The sequence below is a fragment of the Microplitis mediator genome, chromosome 10 (assembly GCF_029852145.1).
Source record: "Microplitis mediator isolate UGA2020A chromosome 10, iyMicMedi2.1, whole genome shotgun sequence".
In the NCBI taxonomy this organism is placed as follows: Eukaryota; Metazoa; Arthropoda; class Insecta; order Hymenoptera; family Braconidae; genus Microplitis; species Microplitis mediator.
In genome coordinates this window covers 7,125,432-7,149,042 of record NC_079978.1, presented here as the reverse complement: position 1 = coordinate 7,149,042, position 23,611 = coordinate 7,125,432, and the positions used below count along the sequence as shown (strand labels likewise).

At 28.7% G+C, this 23,611-nt stretch overlaps 5 protein-coding genes across 5 annotated transcripts; 1 reads left to right on the top strand and 4 right to left on the bottom strand.

Moving 5' to 3' along the window:
- The first annotated feature begins 3,877 nt into the window (after window positions 1-3,877).
- LOC130675778 (alpha-latrotoxin-Lg1a-like) lies at window positions 3,878-5,482 on the top strand. The gene is made up of 2 exons (XM_057481624.1): window positions 3,878-5,021; window positions 5,460-5,482. The coding sequence occupies exons 1-2, from the start codon at window positions 3,878-3,880 to the stop codon at window positions 5,480-5,482; spliced, it is 1,167 nt and encodes a 388-aa protein (XP_057337607.1).
- Window positions 5,483-6,478: 996 nt separating this feature from the next.
- Window positions 6,479-8,713, bottom strand: LOC130675807 (uncharacterized). Its single transcript, XM_057481673.1, has 8 exons — window positions 8,512-8,713; window positions 8,340-8,428; window positions 8,036-8,152; window positions 7,630-7,959; window positions 7,419-7,532; window positions 7,258-7,333; window positions 6,984-7,173; window positions 6,479-6,926 (listed from the first exon to the last, which is right to left on the bottom strand). Exons 5-8 carry the CDS (start codon window positions 7,495-7,497, stop codon window positions 6,810-6,812), a joined length of 462 nt encoding a protein of 153 aa, XP_057337656.1. The 5' UTR covers window positions 7,498-7,532; window positions 7,630-7,959; window positions 8,036-8,152; window positions 8,340-8,428; window positions 8,512-8,713; the 3' UTR covers window positions 6,479-6,809.
- A 305-nt stretch (window positions 8,714-9,018) lies between these two features.
- Window positions 9,019-10,682, bottom strand: LOC130675529 (ankyrin-1-like). The gene has a single exon (XM_057481270.1). The coding sequence runs from the start codon at window positions 10,267-10,269 to the stop codon at window positions 9,160-9,162; it is 1,110 nt and encodes a 369-aa protein (XP_057337253.1). The 5' UTR covers window positions 10,270-10,682; the 3' UTR covers window positions 9,019-9,159.
- Window positions 10,683-10,687: 5 nt separating this feature from the next.
- Window positions 10,688-13,509, bottom strand: LOC130675528 (putative ankyrin repeat protein RF_0381). The gene is made up of 2 exons (XM_057481269.1): window positions 13,164-13,509; window positions 10,688-12,535 (listed from the first exon to the last, which is right to left on the bottom strand). The coding sequence occupies exon 2, from the start codon at window positions 12,513-12,515 to the stop codon at window positions 10,746-10,748; it is 1,770 nt and encodes a 589-aa protein (XP_057337252.1). The 5' UTR covers window positions 12,516-12,535; window positions 13,164-13,509; the 3' UTR covers window positions 10,688-10,745.
- A 5,310-nt stretch (window positions 13,510-18,819) lies between these two features.
- Window positions 18,820-23,578, bottom strand: LOC130676521 (proteoglycan 4-like). The gene is made up of 3 exons (XM_057482806.1): window positions 23,415-23,578; window positions 20,221-23,005; window positions 18,820-19,478 (listed from the first exon to the last, which is right to left on the bottom strand). Exons 1-3 carry the CDS (start codon window positions 23,437-23,439, stop codon window positions 19,382-19,384), a joined length of 2,907 nt encoding a protein of 968 aa, XP_057338789.1. The 5' UTR covers window positions 23,440-23,578; the 3' UTR covers window positions 18,820-19,381.
- Between the last annotated feature and the right edge of the window lie 33 nt (window positions 23,579-23,611).

Below are 23,611 nucleotides of genomic sequence, written 5' to 3'. Positions count from 1 at the left end.
AAGCAATTGAAGGATTATTAATAGAAACGTACGTAAAATATTTAAAAGAAAACAAGTAAATTTTAGAATGAATTTTAATAGTGGCTCATTTTAAAATAAATAAAATAATGGCTTAATCTTATAAAACTTTTTATTTTAAATGCATTTTTCTCGAGACATCTCGGAATCTACATAAACGTAAAACAGATGTCCAAATGTGATTTTAATGACAAAATAGTCATTAAGATAATAAAATTTAAATAAATAATTTCTGAACGAAATACTTTTAACTAAAAGACTTTTTAATAAATAACTTTAACGAAAAAATATTCAAATAAACAATTTTTAAGCGAAATAACTTTAACTACAAGAATAGTTAATAAATAATAAATAAATAGTAACCTTATTCAAAAATTCCCATAGAATCCACTCGACTGCGACAACAACCGCATAAAATCCTATAGACTGTATAGGTTCCAGATGAAAAAAGATTTTATACAATTATATATAGACTATATATAAATTGGATTGAAAAAATGGCCCGATCCAATTGTATACAATTTGTATCTATGCGATTTTTGTCGCAGTTGAGTAGATTCTATGGGAATTTTTGGATAGGGAACTTCAGCCGAAAGAGTATTCAATAAATAATAGTTTTGCCGAAAGAATATTCAATAATAAATTTTTCTTTATAAATAAATAATTTTTCAAGGAAATAATAATCTTGTTCATATAAATGAAATAAGTTAAATGGAATAGGCTCAACGCCATTCAATAATAAATTTTATACAAATCAAATGATAATTGTTAACTAAAGTATAATAAATTTTAGGATTATACAATATTATAAATAAATTTAAACTATTGTTACAAATTAAATATTGTACATGTGGGTGTACGTGTAGTTACGCACGCACGTATATAGGCATAGGGAAAGGGAAAGGACCCAAGAAAACTACATTTCGATTGGATGCAATTTTCCCCCAAACAATATACGAAATAAGACAAGGAAAAACACATAAAAAGGGCCGTTGAACCCAAAATAATTATTCCCGGACAGGGGTTCCATTGAGGCAGTGAAGTTTAAGTCACAGGATCTTCACAAAAGTTATTTTACACTAGTTCCGCACTAGTTTTGTACAAGTGTTGTCACACTTAAGTTATCAATTATTTTACTAGTGTCTAGATTTATTGTTTCATTTCGCCGTTGTTTATAAATAAATTTAATGTAAATACTATTGTAATAATGCGAATAATATAGTAGAGTCAGTGTAGCAACAAATTAAAACAATTAAGTTTCTGCGAATCCAGGTACTGTAATCTTTAACTTTATGTTATGTAAAAATACGAAACACATCTCCAATCGACGGAAATATCGAAATATTTCCGATAGAAAATTTCAAATAGTTGATTTAACAAAACATTATATATGTATATATAACAGCCGGAATGGAAGGTAGATTTTCCAATTAATTTATAGAAAAAGTTTCATACATACATATATTTTTTTACCCTCACTCTTAGAATAAAAACGAGCTTAGGCTCATTTCATATCATGACTATACACTAACATCTATCACAAGATATGTATATGTATGAAACTTTTTCTATAAATTAATTAGAAAATCTACCTTCCATTTCGACTGCCGAATGGCCTTTTTAGTAGATTTCATCGAAATCTATCTTTTGCATTTGTCTTCATGGTGGAATTTTCAAAGAATTTTGCCATAATCTATCATAATTTATCGAGTAGGTTCCAAAAATACCATTTTGGTTCAAAAGTTTGTATATGTATATATATATATATATATATATATTAGGGTGCTTCATTTTAGAGCAACATTTTTTTTTATTAAGTCCTACCTGAAAATCTTGTAGTCAGTGGAAAAACAAAAATTTTGAGCCGCATGGCAGCTCTTAATTCCGATTTTAACCCGTTACTAATCCATTTTTTATTTTTCCCATTTAAATAACATTGAAAAATAATTTTATATAACTTTTTCCTTCCGCTCACCGAACTAAAATTTTTTTTTGCATTTTGACTCATGGGCTTTTGTAGAGGACTAAATTTGCTACAAAAAAGGTCCTTTGAGTCGAGTCCGTAACTCGATTAGATTTCTACACAAATCGCTTCTTGGATTAAAATTTTGTAAAAATAACACTAAATCTCATCTAACGGCCAAATTATTAATAATGGATAAAAAATGTAAGGAATAATTTTGTAGGAAATTTATGCCTCACAATTTTTGTAATCAAACAATTTATCCTAACTCTCAAAGTTTAATTACTAGAGCCTCTTAAAATATAAAATCACGGAAAAATTTAGTTTTTACGTCTCCAAAAACTAATTTAATAGATCTCTGTAAAAACGTCGAACCGAAAAATTGTGATATGAATACTTATTTTACATAAGTTGTGCATGAATTTGAGACCTTATATAGATAATCAAGTTACTTGAATAGTTTAAAAAAAGTTTCTTTAATATATGAGACCTGCAAAACCAGTACTATCTGTAGATTTACTGGTTTAAAAAATTTTATTGCCGTCAGATTTTAGTAAATCCGATGACATACAAATTCTGGGTTCGACTTTTTCACGTAGATCTATTAAATTAGTTTTTGGAGACGTAAAAACTAAATTTTTCCTCGATTTTATATTTTAAGAGGCTGTAGTTACTAAACTTTGAGAGTTACGACATCGTTTCATCAAAAAAATTGTAGTGCTTAAAATTTCCTACAAAATTGTTGTTTACTTTTTTTATCTATCATCAATAATTTGGGCGCTAGATGAGATTTAGTGTTATTTTTACGAAATTTTAATCTAAGAAGCGATTTGTGTAGAAATCTACTCGAGTTACGGACTCGACTTAAAGAACTTTTTTTGTAGCAAATTTAGTTCTCTACAAAAGCCCATATGTCAAAATGCAAAAAAAAATTTTTAATACGGTGAGCGGAAGGAAAAAGTTATAAAAAATTATTTTTCAATGTTATTTAATTGGGAAAAATAAAAAATAGATTAGCAACGGGTTAAAATCGGAATTAAGAGCTTCCATGCGGCTCAAAATTTTTGTTTTTCCACCGACTACAAGATTTTCAGGTGGGACTTGGTAAAAAAAAATGTTGCTCTAAAATGAAGCACCCTAATATATATATATATATATATATATATATATATATATATATATATATATATATATATAGGTAATATAACGCGTCATGTTGCGACGATAGCAGCCACAATTTTTAACAGATCTTAATGAAACTTGGCACACTTATTCTATGAACGATTAGCTTGGTTAATTTCGAAGATGAGCAAAATCGGTCAACTAGTTCAGAAATGGTGGACATTTGAAATTCCAAAAAAAACGAAAAATCCTACTTTTTTGGTTTTTTTCGTAAATAACTTTTTAACGGGTATATTTATCCTAATTATATAAAAAGAACTTGATAGCCGACAGAAAAAGTTATATTTTTATTTTTTTATTTTTTGTTTTACGATAATTGTTCGACTTTTAATAAGGGTTCAAAATTACATAATTGACTTATGTGTTATGGTGATAATGATATTGTTAATATCTTTGAAAATTATTGATGGATGATTATTAAATTATCATATACTTATTAATAGTGGAACGATCATCGTAAGAAATCTACTTCCATTTCGGATGCCGAATAGCCTTTTTGTTTTATTACATCAATTTTTGGACCAGTTTATAGTTCATTCAAATAAAAGTAAAAATTATAATACATAATAAATTGCGTAGTAAAATTTTTGATTTGAATTAAAATTAAGCTTTCATCCATTTTTTTCTGCTTTAGGACTCATCAGGTACTGAAAATTATCGTTCCTACCGTGAAAAGGATAATAACGACACGCTTTACGATTACGAAAATCAATAATGAGAAAATCAAAAATACGACAATCAAAAATGCAAAAAGTAATAAAGTGCAGAGTAAGACGACGACAAAGTGAAAGTACAGTATTTCGTTATATCATGACCGCTATATTATCTCACGACGAAGATCATATAGATAATTCAACAACCGAAAGTATCAGTGTTGATGGCTATCATAGTTGTATGTGTCAAATATCTGTTCTACACATCGCCGCAGTGAATGGAAATTATAGTATATTTAAAAAGTTTATAGATCTTGGTGCTGACATATACAAACGGATAGGTAAAACTCAATTTACGGTCTTACATGCCGCCGCCAAGTCCTCCAATTATGATATCGTCAAGTATTTAATAGAAAATGGCTTAGATGTTAATGTTGTGATAAATGATATTGGTCCGATGAATGGAGAAACTGCATTGCACTTTGTCGCCGAGAAAGGAACAAAAGAAGTTACAACATTACTATTGGATAACAATGCTAGTATTAATGCTAAATCTGCCATAGGAATCACTCCTCTTATCAAAGCTGTTGAAGCTCGAAACTACGATGCCATGGATGTATTAATAAAGTATGCACCTGATCTCTTTTGCACTTATGAAAAAGATGGTTACACTGAAACAATTTTTCATTCAGCTATTTCAAATTCCAACTGGGAAGTGTTATATGATTGGCTATTCCTATTTGCTGACGCGATTGATGTTAATAACAATGATACTAATTTCTTTTCATTTTTTAAATCCCAACTGTTACTTCATCACGCTCTCAGGTATAGACCTATCGAGGTCGAAGAAGCAATTATTTCATATCTGCTTGAAGTTGGTGTTGATGTTAATGCTCTAGATTCTAATAATAAATTAGCTATCGAGTGTGAATCCGCATTAGAATTTCGACCACATAGTATTAAACTGATTAAGGAGCACATTGTAGAATTGATAGCAGCGGGTTTTTATGTCTGTGATCGAAATATTCAAGCTGTTAGTACAAAGGAATTTGATCATCATTCCGCCAAGTGTCGTTTAGAAGTTGAAAAAATGAAAAAAAATCAGTTAGAGGACAGTAATATCACATTTATAAAGATTTTACAAAAAAATGAGCTATACGTGGCACCTTATTTGAAGTCTGTTGATTTAGACAATATATTTGAACGTAATCCTTCATTTCCAGAGTACCCAATATATGAATATACGATTTATTTTAAATTGCGGAAAGCTCAGAAAAGAGTTAATTACATAAAAGATTCTGAGGAAGTTATTTATAATATTTTTCATGAATTACATCTTCCAGATACTTTTATTAAAGAATTGTATTTCTACTTGTCAAATAATGATTTAGAAAATTTCATCCCTGGTGGAAATTTTTCGGACTTTTGTCTGAAAAAGTCTTTAAGACTCTAGAACTGAGTTTTTTTTTAGACAAAAGTCCGAAAAATTTCCACCATAAATTCCACCGGCCCTCTACACAGAAAATACAAGCTAATCATAGTAGAATCATAGAATAAAATTTATACATAAGCAATAACCACCGCATTAAATGCCCGATGAAAAATAATTTTGTATAATTATATCTGATTCTATATATAATCAGATCTAAGAATTTGCCAGATCTGATTATACATAATTACATACAATGAATGCATTATATATACATATGTACAGGGTGATCTAGAATTAGTTTTAGGAAGTAGTTTTTGTGCTTAAAAAATATTTTAAAGCTTATATATTTCAACATAACAAGTAAATGATGTATGTTACAGAAGTACCCGATGAAAAAAGATTTTATACAATTATATATAGACTATATATAATTGGATAGAAAAAATGGCCCGATCCAATTGTATACAATTTGTATAGAAATTGTATACAATTCTATACAAATTGTATATAATTATATAGAATTGTAAATAATTTGTATAAAATTGTATATAATTATATAGACTTGTATACAATTTGTATAGAATTGTATACAATTGGATCGGGCCATTTTTTGTATATAATTTTATACAATTGTATAAAATCTTTTTTCATCGGGTATGAGAACGCTTGCTCAATTAAAAATGTATGGCAACATTTTTACTTTACACGCAAGGAAAAAACTTATTATCACTTTAATATGGCCTATCTTTGATTACTGTGCTGCAGTTTATAGCGATATAACTGCACAACAACAGCTTAAAGTGCAAAGAAAGTTTAATTCTTGTGTGCGCTATATTTTTAAAATAAACAGATATGAACATGTTACTCCGTATTACCGTGATTTAGGCTGGCTTACACTTAAAACTAGACGTGAATTCTTTTGGTGCTGCTTGATTTATAAGGCAATTAAAATGCGTCAGATACCTCTATTCCATAGTCAATTATTTACAATTGAACTTAGACTCCGGAGAGGCGATGATAGACAAGACTTATTAGTACTCCCTAATTGTTAAGTGTTAAATATGATAAACCGTTCATTGTTAGCGCAATAAGGGCGTGGAATAAACTAGCAATAGACTGTACAAATGAATTTATTTTTAAGGAATTTTGTAGTTCGTGCTTTAATTATTATCTGTCAAATTTAAAAGAATGAGTGATTGATAAATTATAATGGATGATATTCTTAAATGAATGATATTGTTGTGATGATGATAGGGCAATATTACTGTAAACGTAGATTACATTTGTATTTTTACTTTTTATATTTATTTTTATATATGATTATATATTTATGCTATATACTTTTTGTATTAAATAATTTGTATCCGTGATGGCCGCAAGGATCCTAGACTCCATGGCCAAATAACAATAAATAAATAAATAAACTTGCTGTGGTAACTTTTTTCTTTACTATGAAGAATGAAGACTAGATTTATTAATATTCAGATATTTTAAATATCTCCTCAATCTCTGAGACCATTTTTTCTCATTTCTTCATAATCAGAATTATCTTCTTCCTCTTCTAAATTACTGCTATTTTTTGCGCTATACGATTTTGTAAATTGTATGTAATTCTTGCGATTCTCGTCACTGCTTTAAATTTTATGGTCATTTTTTGTTTCTCCATTTTTGACTTCCACTGTAATAAAATAATTATAATTATAATTATCTGCATGACAATAAAATAAATACATACCTTTTCATCTCTAAATGGTAATTCTTCGAGATAATGTTTCATATCACATTTTTGTGGGTCAGCAATAGCCAAAACAGATAAACATCCATCTACTGTACCCAATACAATACTTCTGCCATCATAAGTACTATCAACGGCGCTTAATTCTGCTGTTACACGATAATTGGCAATCATTTCACAATCAGATGATCTAAATAACAATTAAATAATTTACATATTAATGTATGCGCAATTTAAAAATTAACAATTTAATTTTTATATTTGATCGACTTACCGGAAGTCTCTAATTGTTTTTCTACCACTATGATAATAAAATACATATTCATCTGTTTTGTTGAACATTGATATTACTGCACGATAATTAATACAATTATTTTAATAAAAATTATTAATTAATAAGATTTTATGATTTTTTTTATTATTAATGGATATTACCAAACATGAAATAATTATGCATAGTATCATTATCAAATTTCCCTGAATTATAAAGCGATTGAGCATCGTGTCCCACCATGCTGCTAGATCTTCTTGCTGAAGCTTTGGAATTCTCTAAAAATTTATAAAAAAAAAATAATAATAATTACTATTATGCTGTACTTCAAAATCCACACAGATATTTATAAGTTTATAAGATTTTTGTACATACTTTATTATTAAAATTTTTAAGAATCGAAGAAATAGGTTGCAAAATACTAGTAGGTGGTAGTGCATTACTGTCTTTCTTGTACCATAGGTTTAAAAAACTTCGACATCCGTACCTTGACTTTCTAAATCATCCCTATCCAAAAATTCCCATAAAATCCAATCACATGCGACAAAAACCGCATAGAAACCAATACAGTCTATAGGATTCTATGCGGTTTTTGTCGCAGTTGAGTAGATTCTATGGGAATTTTCGGATAGGGATCATATCTAATTCTGAACTCAACACGTATGTTGGAATTGGACGATACCTATACTTTTGTCCTAAAAAAACCTAGACGTATATGCATAAAAAATTATAAATTTATATTTTATAACTATTATATTTTTACCAAGTTAAAGATACTGACAACAAAGTTTGGGCCCATTGAAAGCCGCTGGCAATGTTCAATCTCTCTCATACAGAGTTCTGTAGTCATGTGGTCATCAGTTGCTTCATCACGGACACCCCATCTCATATCAACTACCTAATATGTAAAAATGTTTCATTAGTTATCATAGATATACATCGAGAAATATTTTTTTTTTATATTTATCTATTTTTTTATTAATATAAAATTTATAAAAGGGCTCAATACTGGTACGAATAGCAATCAGATACTTTACCCTCTTTCAAATAACAATATGCGTCGTATTGTAATGCCACATAAATACCTGAAATTCAAATCCATATTTTTCACGACAATAATCTTTTAATTTAGGATAACATTGAACCATCAATGTATTTCTCCCCATTTTTGTATCTATTGAATATAAAATATAATAAAAATAAAATTTTTAATTGTTTTACATATTTATTTAAATCATTAAAATTAAAAATACTTACCTGTAAATGTCGAACTCGTAAAAATACGAACTATTTTAGAACTCACAGGCGGCAAACTTTAAAGTGAACCAGAAAAAATTGAATCTATTACTTTTTCATCCATTTTTTAAATTTTTGTTTACAAAGCCAATACTTGACGAGTTTTAAAAACAGAATGAAGAATACATTTGTAACGATATTTTATTTTACCGGTTGCCAAGGTAATATTCGATTATTTTTGCGCAGGTGATTATCATGACCTTCAAAACTTGACAATATTGTTATTGATTTAACAATACTTGCAATAATAAATTACTGCGCAACATATAGTAACGAGTTAATGAATATATTCTTTACTATAATTTTATAGAAACACGAAATGATCCATGCAAACTCATAATTTATGATTATAATAATATTTATTTTTAAAAAATTACAATAATTTCTGAGATACGATATTATTTTAAAAGTTACACTAAGTAGCTTATCTTTATAAAAACTCATAACTTATCCTCAAAAAATCTAATGAAATATTTATGGGAATTTTTTTCCCTTTTTCAATTTTTCTCTTTAATTAAAAAATTTTAATGAATCAGAGTTTCTTAAAATATTGATAACTGTTTTATTGAAATTATATTTTATTATATGTTATAGATAAAAACATTTAATTTATTTAATTTTACATTTATCAGTTTTATTTAATAAAAATTTAATATCATTAATCTTAAAAATAGTATTCTCGAAATCTAATAAAATTTTAGCAATATTACTGTGCCCATTTCTTACAGCGAGAGAAAATGCAGTTAAACCAAATTTATTTTCAACATTAACATCCGCCCCTCTATTTAACAGTAACTTTACTATTTCTTCATTACCCCTTTCACAAGCTAAAAGCAATGCCGTGTAATAATTATCATCAATTGTGTAAAAAAAAGAATTAATATCCGCTCCATGTTTCAGAAGAGTAACGACGGTCTGCACATGTCCTTCTTGAACTGCGACATGAAGAGGAGTTTTATTAAATTCATCTTTTATATCGACATCAGCACCTTTATTTAATAATAATTGAACCATCATATAATCGCCATTTTTACAAGCATGGTGTAATGGCGTTTGATGACTGATTAACCAACTTGACGAATAAGTTGAATTAATGTCTACTCCTCGATCGACAAGAATCTGTACAATTTGGTAATATCTTTTATCGATTGCTGAGTACAATGGATCGTTGTAACCGGATACTTTCTCAATTACATTATTAAAACATTTAAATAAAAGTTGTATGGCTATTTTTATGAATCCTCCATTTATAGTATAATATAGTAACATGGTGTAATCATTATTACTTATGTTTACCTCGATGGTATTACTAAGAATTAATTCGATTATTTCCATGTTTCTTTTCATAATAGCTAATTCGAGGGGTGTTTTGCCATATTGATTCTTGATATCAATATTTACTTTTTTAGCCAAAAGAGTTTCGATTAAATCGTAGTCATCATATAAAACAGCTAAATGAAGAGGAGTGTTGTGAAGTTTTTTATAATTGCAACTACAATTAACCATAACGTTTTTGTTTATCAATAATTTTATGATGACTTCATGTTGACTGTTGATGGCATGACAGAGTAAAAAATATCCAGATAACGATAATGATGGATTAGAAAAATCAATAGAATTAATGAGTTCTTCGACTTTCTTCAAATTACCTTTCCGTAAAGCCGAAACAATAATGTAATTATTATTATTATTAAATTTATCCATAGCCAATGACGTCATACAAATATTTAAATATTTTATATCAACTTTACTTAATTATATCAATTAATGAGCTAATTATTCAATTACATAGAAATTTAGTGTTAATTATTACATAATTAAGTATGGATCACATATTTACTGCCATTTTTTAATTTTTTTTTTGTAATTGACGTCTTTAGTTCATAATGAATTAATAGATGGGGTTGACATATACATCTGTTTGTTTTATGGTGTCTTAAAAAAAATAGTTTTATAAATTTATTACGCGACCATCTGATTACATTTAAAACAATAAAATATAATTTTTTCAACAAGAAAAATTAAAGAATGGACTTTTAGAAAATTCGACAATCAGTACATGCATTTTTTTTATTTTATCAATTTGATTGTTTAATTTTTTTATATGTAATTTAAAAATTTTCTTGTGTCTGCTAGATTTACACTCATAATTTTATATAAATATATGAATAAATTACAAATATTATGAATTATTTTTAATCACCATCTATTAAAACTTGTAAATCATAATTACTCAAATACATCAGAATTTTTTCGATACAAACAATAGGTAATTTTGAAAAAATATTTGAAACGGATTTAATACTTTCATCTAGTAATAATTTTCTTTGCAGACTTTGTTTGAATTTACTTTTTATAATAAACCCATAGTGTGGAAATATAATTGTATATTTACGTGATTCTAAAACTTTGATTACCGTTTTATTTTTTGTATAAGATGTTAATTCATCAATATTTTTATATAAAATATCATAAAAATATAAATTTTGACTAATTTTTTTTACTTTTAATTTTTCGCTCTCAATATTAAATTCATTTTCGACTTTTTTAAACCTGGAATTGTTTTTAATCAATTGTAAATTTACGTCACTTACAAACATTTTAGCAGTTTTTAATTTAATTACATGTTCAATAAATAATTTAATAAGATCTTTAGGGTTTCCAACTAGACAATCAGGATCATTGTCATAATTAATATGACGATTGAATCGTTGACTGTAAAGTTTCGAACTGAATAAATAATCTTGTGGTAAATATCCTTCATCGCACCTTATATTCAAATCTGGGCCATAACGTAATAATATTCCAATAACAGGACCAAATCTTTCTTGGCAAGCAATGTGAAGTGGAGTCCTCCCAATTTTATCTTTAATGTCAATATCTGCACCAAAATTTAATAAAGCTTCCGTAATTTCAAAATTACCAAATTGTGCGGAAAGGTGAAGCAAAGATTGACCTGATTCATCAACCAAATCAGGCGGATTATTGTTCAAAAAATTAAAATAATTAGTTTTAGGATTTACAAGCTTACGAAACTCTGTGTAATGTTTTAAAGTATAATGAACTGTAATCAAGTCTCCATTTTTAACAGCATCGCGTAACATATTTTCAACACTCGATGCATAGTCAGTAAAAATTTGATGCTCTAGTATAGCTTTAATCAAGTTTATATGCCCTGATTGAGTAGCATAAAAAATAGGTAAAGAATGATCGGCATCTTTAATGTTAATCTTAGCACCTTTATTCAAAAGCATTTTAACGATATCTTCATTGCCTTGTTCACATGCTAGGTGCAAAGGTGTAAAACCGCTTGTAAATATTTCTAAATCAGGATCTGTAATGTAAGTATATACAGCATTTACATCAGCTGAATGGTTTAATAGCTGTTTTACAATAGCAGTGTGTCCATTGTCAATGGCTAGATGAATAGGAGTTTCGCAATTCATTCCAGTAATATTTACGTCAGCTCCTCGACTCAAAAGTTGTTCGACAATATTTAAATGTCCTTTTGCTGATGCAATATGAAGTGGAGTTAAATAACTGTTATTTCTAACATTAATAGGAGCTTTTCTTTCTAAAAGCATTTCTGATATTTTACTTTTGCCATGTTTAACTGCTGTATGAAGTGGAGTATCACCAAATCTATTTTCAGCATTAATATTTGCCCCTTTTTCAAGAAGTAATTCAACTAGTTCTTCATTCCCATTTTCAATTGCAAAATGTAGTGGTGGAAATGACCACAATTGTTTAGGACATTTATGGTTTACTATTATATCTTTTGATAGTAATAATTTAGCGATTTCAACTTTATTTTTCTTTATAGTATCTCGAAGTAAAATATACCAATAAGGCCATGATGGTGGATTAGACAAGCCAACGGAATTTATTATTTCTCTTACTCGTTCGATTTCACCCAGGCGAATTGCAGAAATTAGACTATAACCCGATGGATCATATCCTGACATGTTTGCATATTATTTTACTCCTGAAATTTTAATTCAGTTAAAATTCCATCATCAATATCTATTATTTTATTTTACTTTACAATTAACATGGACGATTTGAAAATTTTTTATGAGTGTGAATGTAACAGACATGAGACGATTTATAAATTATAAATAAATAAAATAATTAATTAAAATAATGAAACTTAAAAAAGTGCGTGTACTGATTTTTCATTTATATAAATACGCATTTTTTAAATTTTTATCCTAATACTAACATTTTATTTATTTATTTCAAAATTTAAAAAATTGGCACTTGTCAGTTACATTCAGTCATAATTTTTTTCTTACTTATATAATGAGTACTTGCTTAATTATCTAAATTAGTTTTTTAAATATATTTAATTTGTAACTTTAGATTACAAATTTACACATTTGGTAAATTCTATGTATATAGAATATACCCAAACAAATATATCTAAAATATAGAAACCCTGATTTAAAAAAATGATTAAAAAGTATTTAAAATGATTTGTTTTTTAATCATTTTAAATACTTTTTAATCCTTCAAATCATTTCTAATCCTGTCTCTTATGGACGTTTAACGTGTGAAATCATTTTTAATCATTTTTTTTAATCAGGGAAGGAAATATTAGAAATATAACTTACAAGCTAAAAGTTGACTATTTAAAGTTGTTATATTATTTAGATAATAAAATAAAAATGTAAAACTTAATTAATTTCGTATTCAATAATCCCAATCCCTCTAATGATAGTTTTCCTGTTTTGTGGTAGTTATAAATGTTTTTTTTTTTGTATGTTGATTAACAGACAATGGTAGGATAATTGATCTAACTTTTTTAGAAGTACCTGTTAATTATTTATGTAAATAAATAGTATATAAGATACATTTTTTTGGTTACTGAGCTCTATACTTTCTCAGAAATGTATATCGACAAAACACGTGATGTTATTGCGCGAAAATATCGTGGATGGCAAGAGCATTCAAAAATTGTTTATAGTACATCACTAATATAGTGAGAGAAAAGTCGATAGTCATTTTAACTAAAAAGACTTCAACTATTAAAAATTAGTTTTTGGTACTAATGCGTTAGTATGGCTAAGTATTCAGTAGTTGCTCAAACTAAAAAAAATTAATTAAAGCAACTAAAAAAATTTAGTTGATAGTATATGAATTTTAAAATTAACTATAACTTAATTTTTTTAGTGTATGTAAATAAAAATTGTTTTTATTATAACTGCTGATTTATAAATCTAGTTAATGGAACTAAAATTTTGAAGTTACTGTAATTGAGTTAAATGTAGGCAGGAAATGGATTTTTAATTTTTTTTCAAAACTTAATGATTGAGTAAATAAATGTTTTTAAATCGCCAAAAAGTTTTTATCATAAACTTTTTCTCAAACATATTTTTTTTTGCAAAATTATTTTTTTCTAAAAAAATTATTTTTCAAAGAATTTTTTTTTCCAAAAAATTTTTTTTCTTAATTTTTTTAGAAAATTTCAGTTGTTAAAAATATTTTGAAAATAGAAATAAATATCTATATCAATTATTTAAGATAAATTGGAATACTTAAATTGCACTGTCAAATAAAAATTTTTGATTTAAGCATAAAAATATGTTGACTTAAAAAAAATTATGATTCAAGATAAAAATTGTAAGATAATTATTTACTTGGTGCAAGAAAATTTTGATCCGAATCGTTAAAAAAAAAGTGTTCTTGAATCAAGAACATTTTTCTTGATTCGAGTTAACTTTTTTCGATGTAGTTATAATACGCAAAAATATCGGATAATTTTAAAAAACATTTAGGATCAATATTAATAGCTGACAAAAGTTTTTCCTTTAACTAATAAGGTTCTTCATTTGTACGTTATGAAAACCTAAATGCGTATTTCAAATTTTAGTTTCTCTACACTGTAAAATATTATTGGGCTCGGTGTAGTGTAAATGTCTGTATAAAAATTATGGTGTGAAAATTACACTAAGTATCGCATTAAATTTAGGCGGGGTGAATTAGAAATTTTTCCTCCATCAAGCGTGTATAAATGTAATTTATGATAATTACGCGTTTAAGGCAAATAATCATAAAAAAATTAAAATCTTCAAAACACGAGTTAATATCTAAATAAAATTGCTTAAACCAAGAGAAAAATTTCTTGGGAGAAAACGTATGTATGGGTAGCGGGAGTAGTTCAATGCTCGCCACGAGATCGCGCCCAGCCGCTGTGTAGTGTCCGTGGCAAGATTTATATCTCAGAACTGTTAAATTCCAAAGTTACAAACGATTTTGGCATCAGTACAGCTCTGTCATTTGACAAGGTGACAATTTCATTTATGGATTCTATTATTGTTTATCCTATATTACATCAAAACATTAAGATTTATTATTAATGGTTCAATAAATAATTTATCTTTGAAATAAAACTTAAACTTTCAAAAAAAAATTAACTGTCATTTGATAGTTAGATTAACTAGATTTTTCTCTCAGTGTGGACTGAAGATATTTTTGTAATTGTGGCAACAATTATTACGGGATATTTTGAAGTTCTCTCTAAATTAAATATAAAACTTTTTAAATAAATTTAAATAATATTTTTTAAAATATCGATAGATTTATTTTTTTGTCCTATCCTGAATTAAGGCACGTAATCGGTCTTGAACTTTTCTTTTTCGAATCTTGCCGCTTCTGTTGAGGCTGAAAAAAAAATTTTAATAAAAAAAATTTTCTAATTCAATAAAATTAATTTTGTTTAAATGCCGATTACATTTCATTGTGAGCTCCTACAGTAGCTATGAATGCGTCCGTATAGAATTGTTTATCATTCCTAATTGGTATATTTGAAATCGCTTTCATATCTTTATGACTATTTCGGTTTTTTACTATAGGCGATTTAGTCGTTGGTTTTTTTGTTCCATTTTATAATATTGTTATAATTAAAGTTCTTTCTATTGTCACAGATAAATCACTGTTGATCCTCGGGGTAGGTAATCGGCGAGATTTACCGGACTAGACCTCGAGTAAATAGTGTACCCCGAAGGGTAGTGTTAAAATTTTATTTATGGTTTTTTTTTTTTCCCGGGGCGCCAGTAGAAGAGTTCGCCAGGCCTCTACTCCTGGAGCGGCTAGCTGCCGTAAGAGCCACTCTTAATTAAACTCAGGTCGTGACGTTCGTGGAGGTTTCAGGTGCCTACCCCAGCACCTGGTGTAGAACGGCTAGGATAGGAATTTATAAGCTAATAGAATAAATTAGTTAGTTAATAAATTTAATGTTAGGTTTTATTTATTCAATAACGAGCGTAGACCTTCACAAATATCAATAAAATGATTATTAATGACTCAATACAAACTAAAGGTTTCTGATAATCATCGACGCTCTATCAATCTTTTATTAATTAGTTTTTTCATTATTATCTCTCTCTCTCTCTTTCATCAATTCTTTAACATACAACAACAATAATCGTCTAATTGCAATTTATCTGTATCGCTGGATCTAGGTTTATAGGTGTCCAGGAACTCGCTCCTTCAGTTGACGGCCACGGCGTCGTAGGTGTTCAGCTCTGGCCAAGGCAGGCTCTTAGATTTTTGTTACAGGTCTTCAATGGAGGTTGCCCAGGAGAAGGTTTAGCACTCACGGCAGCACGTGGTGGATCCGCTACTCTCACGAATTTCTCTTCGTTAGTATTTTATATTAATTACTGAAGAAGTAGGTTGTTGTACTTTGAGCTCACAGGAAAGAATGAATCTCATCCTCGATCCCCGGGCTTTTCAAAATTTCCGCCCTTGACAGCGCCATCCCATGTTGCTCGCCATCACTGCAACAAAGTGCCAACCACAGAAAGTCTTCGACGTGTTGTGTTGCTCCGAGGATGGGACTAGTGAGAGAGTGTTTCGAAAGAGAGAGGCGCCAACTTTAAACTACACTTTACCCTGTTATACTATTTCAAATATAATTTATAAAAGTTCAATGAAAATTTCAAAATCTAATTGTATCTTTAATAATTCAGAAGTTGATAATTAATTTTTAATTCTGTAGTCTTGACAGATCCATTCGCCAGGACAGTCTCGATTGAACTAAAGTTTCTAACTGAGCTAATATTCATCACTGGCTCAGTTTCTAGGTGATTAAATTTTATTGAATTTAATCCTAAAATATTTCTTGGAAATTCGATCACATTTTAAATTTTAACGATAGCTTTTATGAATACTCTGAAGATTACAATCCTTTGTTTACAAGCCCAATGATAATACTACTGGACCGGACTGAAGATTATTGAATCGACTAACGTTGCCAACATTTGTTCCCGCCAAAATAATATTTTCGTAATTGTGGCAATAATTATTAGCGGGTATTTTTAAGTTCTTTAAAAATTAAATCTAAAACTTATTAATTTATAAAATTAATATAAATGATGATAATGAAGTTAGTCGACGTCTAATAATTTTTGGATTTTTTTCAAAACGATAAATTATAAAAAAAAAAATATTTGAAAAAATTGCACCTACAGTTTTTTGGATTTCCTGTATGTAAATTTTGTTTTTTTCGTAATTAATTCGTTAAAAAAAAATCCCTATATTTTTAATTGTCCTGTATGTGCATATTTATAATATATAAATGAGTTTATAAAAATGCATTAAACTATCAAATAATTCTTAAATTTTAAATTCAAACCTTATTATCTTGTAGATGAAAAAAAAAAAATTATTATGAATAAATAGAAATAAAATTAAAGAGTTCAATTTTTTTACACTGGTATATTATTCAATTAAGAAATGAACATTTTATGTTAATATAATAATGTTCCTTTTATTTAACTATTTCAGTATCTGTACAAATATTTATCACGAGCATGAGCACATATAACAATCAATTAAATGTTGTTTTGTCGTCATAAATTTTTTTTTTACGAGTGTAAATGTAGCAGACATCAGACAAATTTAAAATAATAAATAATTTAAATAATATTTATAAAAAATGCACTTATTAATTTCAAAATTTTTAAAAAATTTTATTTTATTAATTATTTACTCTATTCAATAATGATTAATAATTTAAAATTCATCCGATGTCTGACACATTCACACTGATTTTTTTTTTACAAGCTTGCTAATCAAATTTAGAATGCTTCATTATAAAATCATTGATAAAAATATAATAATTGTGTATCATTTAAAAAAATTCTATCATTCAATAACTTTGATTCGTAAAATTATTTTCGAATCGACCACAGAGGATCTAGCTGACTTAAAGGGTCTACCGGTTGAGCTCCATCAGTTTTTGCCTCAGGATCTACAGTTATTTGGCTTGCTGATTGGCCTACCTTGTCATCTTTAACTGTAAATTATATTATTAATTAATTAAACAACAGATATGAGACAAATTTTAAATTACAAATAAATGAAGTACACAATTTAAAATGTAAAAATTCAAAAAATGCACATACTGATTTTCAAATTTTATAAATGCGCATTTTTTTAAATTTTATTTGATTTACGTTTAACTTACCTTTTTTTTTTTATTTGTAAATTAACGAAGGATTTTTCTATCAAAACAATTTTCTGGGTTAATGTCATATTTTTTTTCGTAAAGTAGATTAAAAATTGACGAAAATGACGCAAGGACCATTTCAATATCTTAATTTGGACGGATTTTAGATCATATAGTAAATTACAATTTTAGACCATACACAAAAGAGTTCATTAAAGATTTTAATATGCAATTTTTTAAAGTTATTTTTATAATTATTTTATGTTTATTTAATAGAAATACATTTTTTTAATGTCTGCTACTTTCAGTATCACTAGTCATTCCATGTCATATTGAAAATATGAAAAAGTTTAAAAAATAATATTTGAGATTAACTCTTATTCATGTTTAAAGTTTAAAATATAATTATATTAATTAATTAATTAAAATTTCAGATACAAGATCAACATAGAATTTTGTTTGCATAATAATCTCGTTTTATCTCTTCATTAGGACTTGGACAGGTTCTAATAATTCGATATTTTATTCAACAGATGTCAATTATACAACAACTGGATCAATACAATTTTTATACACTCCAGAACACGCCAATTTTTTTATATCAATTCTATAAAATTTTGTCTTCGATCATTTAACTTTCAAGTCATTTTTGACTATTCATTTAAATGCCCAGTAATTGAGAAAAAATATAATTAATCTCGTAATTCGAACCTCTGATGAGCTTAATTTTAAAAAATTTAAAATTTTGGAAAATTGAGCTGACGGTGTTACGATCTGTGATTTGGCATGGAATGTCCCATGTATACATAGAAATATTTATAAAATTAAATTCTTTATTACATATGACGTTTGAAACATTTCATTTTTATTACACAACAAGTTTACAATTATTTTTTAAAATTATGTAAACATACAATATTCTTATTTCTTTCGTTATCTTAAAACTAATTTACAGCGAATTGTTGTTGATAAATAGCGCGCACATTGAAAAATATAACTCTTACTTAATATATAATATTATACTGTGCAGTGGTCAAGTATAAATTTATAGTTCCTAAATAATTTCAATGATTAGACCATTTTTGTTAGTTAAAAGATGAATAATGCGCGCAATAAAAATTAAGCTTTGATAATAATAATAAACTAAATCAAAAGTTACTAATAAAGGATTTAACTTACAATGTAACGAAACAAATAATAGTAAGAGACCCAAACTCTGAGACGGAAAGATAAATTTTTAATTCACGTATGTCTATTGATATTAAATTATTCATCCATTTATCTGTACAATGGAAATGATATTATTAATTAATTAACTGACCAATTAATTAATTAATTAGTCTATAGTAAAAATATAAGTTTTTTTCTGATATGGTTTTATTGATTCATTTTACGCAGTTGCATCAACATCTCAAATCTGCGATTAGAACGCACTCCTTTGAGTATCGTACGTTTTTCAGTTTTCTTCTCATCACTAAAATAAATATTTTTCTCATTAATATTTATCAATAAATACCTATAATCTCAATTATGTGACATGTATAAATAATAATTAATAAATAGTATATCACACACCTAAGGAGGAAAGTAGGACATTTCAATCCACGTGTATAATTGCTTACCCGAGCCGAAGACGAACACGCGGATTGGGATGTCCTACCTTTCTCCTCGATGTGTAAAAAATTTTTCACCAAATTTCCACTTGAAAGTTTAAATTTTTGCCTCTGATTGTGCGAAAAATTGCGCATGGGATAAATTTTATCATTTCCCAAGTAGTACACTTGGCTTTGGGACATCTATAAGATAACAGTTTTGAGGCTGTTTTTTTTTGTCCTATCGATAAGACACCAAAATGTTGAGAAAACGATCAAAATTTCATGTTACCGAAAAAATATTTGCTTAAAAGACGATACAAATGATGACAAAAGTAAATAAGTCATCTGAACGATTTTTTAATTGAAATTACTTTTTAGGACGGAAAAAGAAGACAAATTTCCATTGACTTCTAGGACCAACATCTGTGTGTCTTATTTATTTAAAAAAACTTGGCTTTGAGACTAAAAAAAATTTTCTCTGTCCTTTCAAAGAACATCTTAAAGCTGTATCTGTGCTACTTGGGTTGTTTTCTTATAAAAGAAAGGAATGACTTTCTTCCCTATAAACATGGCAGGAATTTAAACTTTCAATGCAGGTATAGTGAAAAATATATAATTTACCTTGTTTTGGTCGGGAGTTTTTTGTTAACTAATTTAGTGGCTTCCTCTTTCCGTACTTTGTAACCAAATCTATTGAAGACACCATTAACAGTATCACGTGGACTGAAACCTTTGTCTGTAGCAGCTGTTGCTTTTGTCACTTGCCGACTTGATGCTTTTGAAGTGCTGGGAGTTATCAGTTTAGAAACACTTGACGACGTTAAATTATTCGTCAGTACATTGTGACGATCTTCAACTCTTTTTTTGGCGTCTACGACAGATTCCATTTTTTCAAATTTTTTCTGGTGTATTTGAGCAAAATTTGGTATTTTTCTTGCGGACAGTGGTTTTGCATCGGGTTTCTTATCTGATTGCACTGAGTGTCTGGGTCTACTTAACCTGCTTACAGATTCATTTTGTAACGTTTTTTGAGCTGATCTTGTTAAATCAATAGTCGATAGCGAACGTTTCTTGGTGCTGGGAGGTTTCGGCCGAGGTACATTTGATAAAGAATTTGATCGTCTTCGTGGTGAAGTTCTGTTCGTTTGATTGGGATTTCGTAACGTTACGAATCTACTTCTTTTCAACAGAGCTTTATTTCCAGGAGTTGCTGTTCTTGCTGTTATATCTTTAGGCTCTTCATTAGTAACTGATATATTATTTGCCGATGGACTGGCAAATCTAACTCGGCATACCCGTTTGATTCCTTGTTCCTCAGTATTAACAGCATCAATGATGCTAGTCTCCACTGCATTTCTTTTTTTACGTAAAGCAGGTGTTTTTGGTTCATCCAATTCATAGGTATCGTTTTCAGATTTTTTCTTGTTTCTCAATCCCGGTGTTTGTGGCTCGTCAAGTTCATAAGTATTATTATGATTTTTATCTTCATCTTCATCTTCAGATATCAAAGTATCTTGATCAGCTGTAAATGTTATATCTTTTTGTGATTGCTCAACAGTTTTAATCCCACTCATTTCGAAAGAGTCATCGTCACTTATCAACGGATTTGTTTCGTCATCAATTTTAGAAAATGTTGTGTCATTATTAATACGAGTAGATGTCTTGGGTGATTTACCATAAAAAGTTTCAACGCTCAGTGGACTGTCTTTAACACTTGGGGATTTGCTTGAATTGAGAGAGACATTCAATGAGCGACGAATTTTCTCTCTCGGCGTTGATGACATCAATCCAGAGCCATGTTTTATTGCAAATAAAGTTAGAGGTGTATTTGTATCACCGACAAAAGATTTATGAGCAGATATTTTTGAATCGTTGTGTTTAGGTGTTGGAATGGGTCTTAATGGTGTTCCTGAAGATGTTATTGATGACCGTTTTTTCAGTGTAGACTTTGATCTCCGGGGGCTAGCTGGTTTTTCGGGTAATTTTTCTGATGCACTAGGGCTCATAATCGGTGTCTGTATGATTTCTTCCTGTTTGCGAGGTGTTAATTTTCGGAGGACCAGTTGCGGTGACTTCATTTTTTCATCAGTTTTAAATAATTCAATTGATTTTTGTTTATCAGGTGACTTATTATTTGGAGATGGAGATTTAACTGGAGTTGTTGGACCTTTTTTTGGAGATTTTCTTATTTTAGTAGAAAGTACACGAGGGCTTTTGGATTTTGGAGATTTCAAACAAATTTTAGGAGTCCTTGGAGATTTCAAAGCATTGACGGATTTTGGAGATACTCGGGGAGATTTAGGAGATCTTGAAACATTTTTAGGTGACCTTGGAGACTTCGCAGTTGTTTCAGGAGATTTTGAAGGTTTTGAAGCTGTTCTAGGAGATTTAGGAGACTTCAAATTTGCTCCAGGAGACCTCGGAGACTTTGAAGAAAGTTTAGGTGACTTTATTAATTTTAGTGAAGTTCTAAGAGATTTTGGAGACTTGAGAGAAGTTTGAAGCGATCTTGGAGATCTCAACGAAACTTTGGGTGACTGTCCCGGAGACTGCCGAGAAGAAAATAAATTCTTCGGTGAATTAGTATGTGGAGTTTCATTGTTTGATGATTTATCTGATGATATAGGTGAGTCAGGAATAACTGAAAGCTTACGAGGAGTTTTAGAAGTTCGTTGCGGACTGATCGTGTGTGTTTTTGGTGATCCGATATTAACCGGGGATTTTCGTGGTGTCTTTGTTGCACGATGAGGAGAAAGATGAACAGTTATCGGGCTACTTTCAGGAGTTACAATAGCACCCGGTGAATTAACATTACGATTCCGAAGCTGACGAGTTCGAGGATTTATTGGTGTCGCGGCTTGTCTTCTAGTAGCTCGTTTAGATACTGCTTTAACTTCGTTGTCTTCATTTGATGCTTCATCGCGACTATCCTCAATTATTGCTGCGGCTGTTATATCACCGTCATTTTCCTCTCCACGGCCATTTTCCGCATCACCCGATTTTTTATCAGCATCAGCTTGCTCAGGAGCTGCTCGTTTACGAGCCCGAGTTTTTTTAACAGAGACCGGCTCTTTCATTTGGCTCTGATCATTTAAAATTGAATCTTCAGTTAACAAAGTAACATTACTATCTTTATCTTTTTTCGTTCTCTTTCTACTGCTCGCTACTACAGACACATTAACTGATTCATCAGCTGTTTCCGCAGTTTTTTTCCCTCGTACCTTTCTTCCAGGTCGTTTTGACTCATTCAATGCTGGGGAACTGTCAATAACTTCAGATTCATCAATATTTTTCATTTTCAATTGACGTCTTGTTCTTAAAGTGCGATTCCCATCCTCTGGAGTCTTTGGAATTATGCTGATATCTTGTTCCATCACTTTATCATCTTCACCGTCAGTTTTTGTTCCTACAATTTAAATAATGTATAATAAAAAATATATTGCAAACAATTTCTTTTCAAAAATAACAATTAAAATTTTACATGCGTCATTTATATAATCAAGAATTATATTTATAAACATTAATTAAATATTCCCTAATAATTATTACATTTTAAAAATAAAAATTTAATTTCAAAAACAAAAATTTTCTTATGACAAATAAATTGAAACTAGTAATTTTTAATTAATTATAGTAATAAAATATTAAATAGAAAATATAAATAAATCAAGTTGTTTTCATCCCAGCCGCCAAAATTGACGCCATGTCTAACTCAAGCCCGCCCAAATGGTACACCAGGTGCACGCGCTTTTATCAGTACACCAAAAAATTTATAGATAATTAAATATTTAATAAATAATTATTTAACAACAAACCTCTCCGGATTTTTCTCAGGGACATTGTGGTCCCACTGCCACAAACTTATACTCTTTAAAATAATTAATAAAATATATAAAAATAACACAAAGCGATTACTTTTAACACTAAAAACAATCACGTATGTATGGACGTTGCAGGAAACAACAAAACCGGTCACTTTTAAAATGACCGTTGGCGGCGCCCTGTCGCCCGT